At 33.8% G+C, this 10,713-nt stretch overlaps 1 protein-coding gene across 1 annotated transcript; it reads left to right on the top strand.

The window, feature by feature from the left end:
* Positions 1-3,778: 3,778 nt before the first annotated feature.
* LOC148601426 (uncharacterized) lies at positions 3,779-5,789 on the top strand. Its single transcript, XM_088554978.1, has 2 exons — positions 3,779-3,848; positions 4,033-5,789. The coding sequence occupies exons 1-2, from the start codon at positions 3,813-3,815 to the stop codon at positions 5,728-5,730; spliced, it is 1,734 nt and encodes a 577-aa protein (XP_088411104.1). The 5' UTR covers positions 3,779-3,812; the 3' UTR covers positions 5,731-5,789.
* The last annotated feature ends 4,924 nt before the right edge of the window (positions 5,790-10,713 follow it).

Here is a 10,713-nt window from a genome sequence, read left to right on the forward strand (position 1 = left end):
GTTTTGGCTGTGTTGATATACAATCCTGTTCTTTTAGCTTTTAGCAGAACTATATTGCATAATTTATGTTCTATAAAATAGATCATTTTAAAATTGATATAATTATGTTTATTTCGCAAGTGGACGTACAGTTCGGATAGACTGGTTCCCGATCGCAATATTCAGTATGTTAAAAGTCTGACTACTGGCCATAGTGTAATGAATCAATGACCGAGTGTATATAATACAGTGCAATTTTCGATATGCTGTACATGTGTTCTCATAAGCAGAATTAGAAACAAATATATTGGAAGGTCTCAATCCAAAAAATATTTGTATCCAAGAAATACTCAAAATCAAAACTGTATCGAAGTACTCATGTACTGAATCAATTTATATCGATCGCTTGAATTTTTACCTCTCAAATAATCGTCAAATTGCAAAAATATGAGATAAAACAGGGATAAAAGGAAAGTACAGGAGTAGAATTCAAACGTATCTTTATTGTTGTGAATGGTTAATATTGAACTCTTTGATTTATTTTTATTTTTAAATTCGCCATTCTGACTTCGAAGGACATTTAATAAACGCATAACAAAATTCGCGATGTATCGTAGGATGCAGTGCACCAGTTTGCGAAATATTCAGGTTCGATGATGGTTTACATGGAACACTAAGATGAATTAATACAAAACATCCAACATACTGCATTATGGAACTACAAACTACAGGTTGGCCTCTCCCAGTTCTAAATTTTTAATTCGAAATTCAATTATAAGAGCTTCAGGTCGAAACTGTCTGTCAAATAATTCAATCTTTAGCCACAATCATTGAAATAAACCATGCCATTAGATACACGTCCCTTTCAACAAGCTACATTTCTCAGTAGTTAAGCTATATAGCTCAAGTCCTACAAGTTATGGCAAAGACACCTGTGTGTCATATAAAAGGGCTTAGTTTCTGGACACCCAGTTCCAGAGACACGTACATCGACATAAACACCAATTTTTTTCGAATACATTTTTAACAATTATGTCTGGTGCAGGAAACACTCGCCATACACTTCTAAAGCCCTGAAGCACCTACAGCTCTATCATTATAACACATGGCCAAATAGCCTTGAATAGAATTGTTATTACAAAATATAATATCACCAGACCACAGACTATTACCATTCCTTAGAAATGCATAATCAAAATTCCTATGTCATCTTCTATAAGCAAAGTTTCACTTTTATTTGTCACCTCCGGGCTTCCGATGTTAACCGGTAACCATATTAAAAATACACGATACAGTGGGTGGTAGGTGAGGGTGGTTTCGAGGGTTATGCTACCTTTTTGTTAGAAGTTTAGCAATCAAATGAGTGACAAATATTAGCCTGGAACAGGGAGTGTGGTCCTTGTCTGCCCCAGGAATATCTTTCTTTATATAAGTTTAATTCTTGATCTGAACCAATGCCCCCCTCTTTGCAAATACTACTATATGGATCCGCCAGGTCCTGCATGAAATTTCTGAAAGACAACCCTTCCAATTGGCACTCAGCATTGCTCTTTTTCATTTCTATGAGCGATGACTATTTATAATCTCGCATGGTTTTTATTTCTAGCTAAACATCAAATGGTTTATTATGCGTCTCAGAGTATTGTATTTGTAGGCGACATATTGAATATAAAATAAAGAACGATATGTTTATCCTGGTAAATGCATAGAAATAAACAGGTAATGGTGATATTAGAGGTCAACTATTTTTTAATTGGATCGTTGTTAATACAAACCAATTTAATCACCATATTTAGTTCGCATTAAAAGTTGTTTATTGGGTTTGTTTATTGGCGTGAATAGCAGAGAATTAAATACGACAAATTAGAAATACCTATAAAGTGGACCTAAACTAGTGTAACTATCTACATTTGAACTTTAAATGGGTATGCCAGTGGGACTATTTTCCTGCGGTAGTATAAGATAATTTCATATGCTAACAGGCTTTAAAGACTAAATGAGTCAAAATGAGTGCTAAAGACTCTGGCGACTGCTATATCAATTCTGATCTTCGATCTAAATTGATAATAATGTATCGAAATAGGAAAGCAAATCCATCACTGAGATGCTCCAGGGGAAGACAGAGTGAATCTGATGTTCCGATTGATGAGAACAAAGAGCTTCGCCGATCCCTGCATGACACGATCGGAACACGTTAACATGTTCACTACAGATATACTTAAACCAGGGAAATTGGTTTAAACCAAAGATGTTTATAGAAGTCTACCGGGAAAACCATTGTTTAAACATAGCTAGGGCCTTAAACTTTATCATGCATACAACAACTGGTTTGGACACAATTTTGCACAAAATTAAAGTTGAATGAAGTTCTCAGTGTTAAATAAGGGACTAGTACGTGTCCATAAAACACTTTTGCCTTCAATCCATGTAACTCGAAACCCGCAAGATAATTGAAAACTGAATGAAAAACGCAGGCAAGGAACATCAAAAGGAACAATCAGCTAATTTATATAAAAAATCAAATTGGATTGAAAAAAAAAAAAGATTTGGGGCACGGCCCACTTTAACACCTTCAAATTATTCAAACCAGTAGGAGGTATCTGGGATCTGATTGAAAATACTGCAGGGTTTTCTTGACGAAACATTTTTTTATTTAAATTTAAAATTGAAAAAAAGAAAAAGGTTAATTTGGGGGTGGGGGTATCCCACTTCAAACCGGAATAAGGCAGAAGAAAAAAAATCAAAAAAAAAAAAAAAAAAAAAAAATGGACCATGTATAAAATAAAAGGTTTTTTAAGGGATGACCCACTGAGGCCCCTTATAACTTGATAACCGTAAGTTATATCGGAAAGATTATAAGATTATTGAAAAAATCACAGGCAGGGATTTTGAAGAATCTAATAAAAAAAACAAATAACCAAACAAACAAACAAACAAATTAAAATCGGACCAAAAATGTAAAAAAAAACAGATTTTGTCTACTTTGGTACATTTAGATTAGCCCGAAAACCGTAAGAGTTAACTGAATTCTGATTGAAAAACGCAAGCAGGATTTTGGGAAGCGTCCTTTTGTAGGATTAACGATACATATCACAACAAATCAGACCCTTCTATTTCTAACTTACAATTTTTAAAGTTGATGTTTTGCGCTTGGCCAATTTTGGCCCCATATATACTCGAAAACCATAAGAGATATATAAAAACTGATTCGAATTCTACATTTGCATGAACATCAATGTGCCGATTCAGACACTTTCGCATCGGCAATATAAACGAAGTGGAAATTAAAATTGTGAAATTTTCTTCATATATATTCCCTTGATTTCTGTCCTAAATGGCTTTAATCGTATTGATAGAATTATTGTGATCGAATATCGACATATATAACACATTATTTGCAGTTTACTAGTAAGTGACTTACTAACCCCAGCATACCTTTAGCATGTCTTATCAAAATAGCACTGGATAAGAGCTATACAAAAGGTTTTTTTGGATAATTCTCTGGAATCAGACCGCGAACAGTGTTTAAATATATAGTGTAGAATAAGACAGTGACCTGCTATATTGTTATCCATAGAAAGTTGTTCGATAAGGTTTTTAATCATCTAGTCCAGTAGATCACATTTGTAGTTCCATGACACTCCGATCATTGTCTTTGTTACTATATTCATTTAAATCGTTCAAAAACAAAAAAAAGCAAAAACAATGAAATCAGTGGGTCTTTTTATTTAAATTCGTCAGTATTTGATTCAATTTCAAAAATGTTTAAAATTAGTTGCCGATTATAGTACTAGTATTTCAAAGCGGTGCAAATATTTGCAAAATCTGTCAAAATGAGTGCTAAAAACAAGGCACATGTACACGAAAACGTAAGTATCCGATTTTGATGTGAAAAAAATGGATTTAGAAACTTTTCCATAATTTTTATGCTTACGGTTATCAAGTTCGAATAACATACATTGTAATAGTTCCAGTAATTGAGATTGCGACATACAAACAACATTTAAGCCATTTATAATTCGGTGTTAGTTGATCTACATAATTATCTTTCAGGCAATGTCGACATCAGACACTAAACCATGCAGCCACTGTGAAGCTCGACACGTCAGCAAAGACGCAGACGCATGGTGTACCACGTGTGAGAAAGCATTTTGTCATAAGTGTCGTTACACGCATCTGTCGGGCAATTCCAACCACAAGTTCATATCAATACAAAAATACAATAAACTCGCTTTGACAGTTGATAAAATATGCAAAAGAAATCACGACGAAAAGTTTCATCTTTATTGCAAATTTCACGATGATGTCGTCTGTTCCCAGTGCAAACCTGAAGCACACAACAAATGTAATGGCATTATAACGATTCGGGAAGCATCTAAGAGTGCCAAATCTTCATTCCACTTAGCCGATCTGGAGAAAAAAATCGGCGAGCTTTCAGGAAGTATTCAGAAAATCATTTCGGCCAGAACGAAGAATTTGACGGTTTTAAAAGACCAAAAGAAGAAAATAGAAACCGAGATCGACGCAATGCGTAAAAAACTAAACGACCACATCACGAAACTTCAAAAAGATCTTCTCACTGAATTAAACAAATTATATGAACGAACCAAGTCTGAGCTTGACGAAAACGTGAAAGATCTTGAAAAACAGAAGCATATAATACATAACCTGAAAGAGAAAACGGTCCAAATAAAACATTTAAGTACAAATATTGAAACTTTTCTTGGTACCCATCAACTGAGAAAATCATACGCGACGGACGAACAAGTGACATCTGATATGTTGCGGAGTGTGAAGCAGGTTTTCCTAAAACTGACTTTAAGTCCGACGGTTCAATCCTTTGTTCAAGACATGTCGTCGTTCGGTATCGTTGAGACTGTCAATAAACCGGATAAGGTCAACGTCGATGAGCACAGACTTTCGGACTCTCGTGCGGGAAAGATCAGTACGCCACCTAGGTTTGTGACGCGTGTTAAACTTCATCTTCGGAAGACTTTGAAGACCCCGTCATGCACAAGCAATTACATAAAGGGATGTACAACCTCATCAAACGGGCAACTTATTTTTGCAGATCCGTCGGGCAAATGTTTGAGTATTTATGATTCGAAGGGCAATTTTCATAATAATATATCACTGGCGACGCATCCATTTGACGTTACGTCGATAAACTACTACACATTTGCCGTAACATATGATAAAGTTTGTTTTATCGAAATTATCGACATATCTAAGGCCGCCGGACCGATATCCTCGCGATATCGAACCAACAATCCCTGCCGAGGGATCTCGTACATGAGCGGACAAATCTACGTCATCGTAGAAACGGAAGGTATTCAAGTCTTGGATATCGACGGAAATGTGCAAAAGAACATTCCGATAAACGTTTCGGGAGTTCGCTTCTTCACATCATCAAACAGCCGATTTTATTATAGCAATACAAAAACTGGATCCATTCATTGCTGTGATATGCGTGGTAAAGAAATATGGAAATTTGAAGACAAGAACGTAGGTTTCCCTCATGGCCTAAGTCCAGATAGTAGCGGAAATGTATATGTTGCAAGCTGCGCAGATACCACGAAACCAACGGCAGCGAATTCATATGACGTCATTCTCGTGTCACCTGACGGACAATATGCCAGGAAGCTCTTGCGAAGGTCTGGTCTACCATCTTCTGTCCACTTCGATAAAAGAAACAAACGTTTGATTTTGTATGGATTAGATGGCTCTGCTGATTGGTACGATATCGTGTGAAACAAGTTTTTTTTCAAGACATTTGGAATTATCTTTTATCAATAAATATAAATTCATGATTTTGTACTAAACTTGTTTGAACCAACAGCAAAAGTGAGAGATGGAGTAACCCCCAACAAATCCAAATGAGTAAAAACAAAAAAAAACCAAACAAACAAACAAACAAAAAACAAAAACAAAAACAAATAAAACAACAACATTAAGACAACTCTTTAATGCATGTCATAAGAACACATCACTTTCTGGGAATATCAAGTAAATTGCTTTGACGTATTATAACATAACATAAAACACAAAACGACAAAGTGGAAAAGTTTACAATATTCATCTTCAAATAAATAAATGTAAATAAGTTTTAGAAAAAATATTAAGCCCTGTACTTCGTACATCATTTTCAACACGGACTAACACCTAAGATTTCAGCTAAGAGGGTTGTACCACCAGAACATGATGATACGCCCGTCAGCTGATTAAACAAACATCAAGAGTTCTCAAGTCCCTATATTGTTCATTTTGGGTCCATATTTGCTACACCTTCAAAGCCATTAATACTTGGAGCTTCAAAACCTTTTCATTACTTTTATCATCTATTAATGACTGATACATAGTGATATAGCATATAAATATGTGTCTCACAGTGGCCAATTTTTATGCTTTAATTTTTTATGAAAAAGTACCAAACGTCGAAAACGTGAAAATCGAAATTTTATAGAAAATGAAAGGGAAGCAATGACAATGGCTACAAAAAAATATCCTTAAGTTTTGTAGCTTTTGCTGAACGCGTTTTTGAGTTAAAGCCTGAAATCAGAAAAAAACATGTCCCGTTTTTTAAAGAGAAAAAGTCCAATAACTCAAAAACTAAATGTTCAAAATTAAATGTATTACATGTAGTAATGTAAATCACAGGGAGCTTTCTTCCATTAATATGAACTGTGACCAAAATTTCATTTAAATGGCTAAATCAAATTTTTGTACAGAGTGTTGACAAAGAACAGATGGATGGATGGACAACAGTACATCATAATATGTGCCATCAAAATTGACAGGTGTATAAAAAGCAATGGTGGAGCCAGGTGGTTTTGGGGGGTCAGAAACACTCTTTTTTAAGGTTTTTTCTTCAGAAAATACCAGTAGGGTAAAAATGAGCAAATATTAGCCCACTTTTTCATAATCTCTGTATCCAACCCTGAAATGTAATTATCTTAAATTCTTAAAAAATCTTAACCAATATCAATATATGATAGTAGATCTGAAGAAGGAGAAAATAATTTAAAATGGCCTAATGATTTACAGGCCAGCTGTGAATGAGACTAGAAAACAGATACGGTCATCTGACATTTTGACGCCCATCTCTGTCTAAGAAATCATAGCTGTCAAAATATTATATTTATAAAAATCTACTCCAATTTTTAAATGATCCTTGAATGTAAGAACAGCAAAGGTATAGTAGCTGACTTATTATTTTCTTCATAATTTGAATCTGTCTGAGCAAGTGACCATAAATCCAAGATAAGACTCTCAGTCTTTCCTTTCCACTGAGAACACCGACCAGGTACATTTGCAGATTGGTAATAAACAATGGAAACAAACAACAGAACTCCATATCATTAAAATCTTACAATATATAAAAGCTAATCAACATATGACACTCTATAAAAAAAAATTCTTCCAAATGAAACATTTTTGAACCTTTATTATATGTACAAATATTAATTACTATAAACCCAAAAACAGGTGTGAAAGTTTTGATGTATTTTTAACACTTTCTAGATTTTGTCACACTTTCCTACACTTAATCACTATGTAACAAGTTGACACTTTGTTACACTTAACCACTATGTAACAAGCTGACACTTTGTTACACTTAACCACTATGTAATAATTCAACATTTTGTAACACTTAGTCTCTTTGTAACATTTTCACACTCTGTTACACTTAGTCTCTTTGTAACATTTTGACATCTGTTACACTTAGTCTCTTTGTAACATTTTCACACTCTGTTACACTTAGTCTCTTTGTAACATTTTCACACTCTGTTACACTTAGTCTCTTTGTAACATTTTCACACTCTGTTTCACTGAAGTCAACTTGTAACAATTTGAAACTTTGTTACACTTCATCATCCTGTGACATCTTTTTGCTTTGGTACATTTCCTTATAAGACTTTAACATGGCAAGGCACAGTTAGTATGTAATACACTACAAATGCATGACTGGGTATTTCTAGAATGCTCCAACAATAGGTATCTATTTGAAATAAATCAGATATAAAGTTTCATATATAATAAATTATTCTAACATGACATGATTCAAAGTTCTTTAGACCACAGCCATGGTAAAACATGAAAAACATCACAGACATATGATCTTATTTTTTATGATGTTAACCCAACTTTATCAACATCAAAACTGAATTTTGTTTCAAAGCCGTTGCCATTTTTAGAAAAAAAACACAGACAGTGTCTTCTCAAAATATAAAGACTAGTCATGTTAGGCACGAATCATTTTCAAACTAAGGGGAGGGGATTATTGAGCAAATTTTTTTTTTACTCAGCAATGAACAGAAAAAAATATTATGATTCAATATGTCCTGCATAACTTAACAATGTACATTTTAAATAATTTTTTTTAACTCTGGCTGATGCTGAACAAAATAAACTATTTTTGTGTTCACCTGAAAACAATGTCTAACACAATATAAAATGCCAGGCCCTTCCCCAAAAGAAGAAAATGGTCTGTGCCTTGGAATCATAATAGACAAAGGAAACTTCATTCTTTTCTTTTATCATGGGCCAGCTATTTTGTCAATATTTACCACCTCACTTATGCTTTGGTATAATAATGTGACATAAATAGCAGGCCATGGTAAAACAATGATAAAATGGAGTTTCCCTGATTTGTTTCTTAGATATTGTCTTGTTTCTGTCAAAACTTTCTTCTGTTGTAATATTTCTTGCTTAGAAAACAATCCAGTTCTATCTACCAATGTTTGTGACATGAAAAACTACTAATTGGACCTGTTATCAAAAAGGGAGACTTGACTACATGTATAAAACACCAGTAAATTAACTATGGATTAGGCCATCACAACCAATACACACAAATAAATAAATAAAAATATTTACATCAAACACATGAAACCATTAAATCAGTATAATGAAGAATCTTAATACACCCTGTTTAAGCCAATGCATGTATATCCAAAGTGAACAAATACTGGTCTTAAATCTTGAACCAGTAGATATGGTCAGCTCAATTGTTTCAATCTATAATAATCCAAAAGCAACATTTGAATAAGGAATGTTTCACCAATATAAAAAGGCAAATAATTACAACAAAAAGTAAGGTAAGAATTACTAACAACATAATCATAAAGTTTCAATCAAAGCTTGCAGGCTCTTTCTACCCCTCACCATCCTCCTAAAATCAATTCATGGCTTGCAGGCCTTCCATATATACCCCTCATCACCATCCTAAAATTAATTCATGGCTTGCAGGCCCTCCCTTCCCCTCACCACCCTACTAAAACCAATTCGTTGCTTACAGGCCCTCCCATCCCCTCACCACCCTTCTAAAACCAATTCATGGCTTGCAGACCCTCCCATCCCCTAAAACCAATTTATGGAATATGTTGGTCTGTATACAATATTTATTCTATAAATCTGTTCTTAATATGATTAAGTCACATCTGGTAACTTTGATCAAACTATTTAAATAAGACAAAACAAATCATACCAGGTAATTTCCTTAGAATATCTAATAATAAAAAAAATCAAACCAGGTAATTTCCTTAGAATATCTGAATAAGACAAAAAAAATCATACCAGGTAATTTCCTTAGAATATCTGAATAAGACAAAAAAAATCATACCAGGTAATTTCCTTAGAATATCTGAATAAGACAAAAATAAATAATACCAGGTAATTTCTTTTGAATTTCCGTAACAAATGAATATTAACATACTGAACAATGTCCCTACCCCTGTATAATATACAACTACCAAGATCAACTCTTATATAAATCAAACTAAAATGATGACATAGACTAATGTTTTAAGTGTCAGTCCCTGCAAGAAACAGGCAGTGGGTGAAACATGTTATAAAATAACCCCTTCATTTTGATAGTGTAATTTGACTATTTGTACCATCAGAATCAATGCAAACAGACAAGATTTTCCATATCATGCTGGGCCAATTTCATTGGTATGCACTGAAAGTGAACATTTCAAGGGCAGATATCTCTGTCAAAAACCTCACTTTTGTAAGATTATATTGAAAAGTTTCCGACCAAATTCAATGATTTAGAGATAAACTAATGGTCTTTTCAGATAGAAAAAAACATCCATGAGTCACATATTATTGTCAGATTGGTGGGTTTTTGACATACATGTTTCTGATTTTTCCCATTTTGCCTGATTCTTACAAATACTTATACTTGATAACAATGCACCGATTTGAACATTTTTGGCATCATGGAAATGAAAATGAATTCACTGTTTTCCTTGTTATAAATGTAAAACTAAATCATTTTCACATCTGATTTATAATCATGACATTTGCAAGTAAGAATAAACTGTAAAAAGACCCACACAAGTAAAGACCTGCCTCACGGTCTTATATTTGGCAGCATAGGTATCTTCAATATGGTGTATATAAACACAAAGCAAGTTAATGAAAACTACAAATTTCCTAAAATAATGTACTATCGGTAATGATGGCACACACTGCTGCTAAGTTTAACATGCTACAATTAAATCTATGAGACTGGATTAATCAAATTTGTCCATAATAGGAGGTGCACATCTTCAATATGCATAAAAACACTGTGCAAAGATTGAATTATTTTGATTTTATACTTTTTGAGTGAAAGTTGGCACAAAGTAGGTAAAGGCACCTTCCACGACATGAAGTGTCAAAAAAAAAAAAACAAAACAAAACAAAAACAAGAGGCTCCCAGGAGCCTGAATCGCTCACCTGGTTGAA

Source organism: Perna viridis, chromosome 12 (assembly GCF_037379345.1).
Source record: "Perna viridis isolate PV_CMFRI_1.1 ecotype Kerala chromosome 12, ASM3737934v1, whole genome shotgun sequence".
Lineage (NCBI taxonomy): Eukaryota > Metazoa > Mollusca > Bivalvia > Mytilida > Mytilidae > Perna > Perna viridis.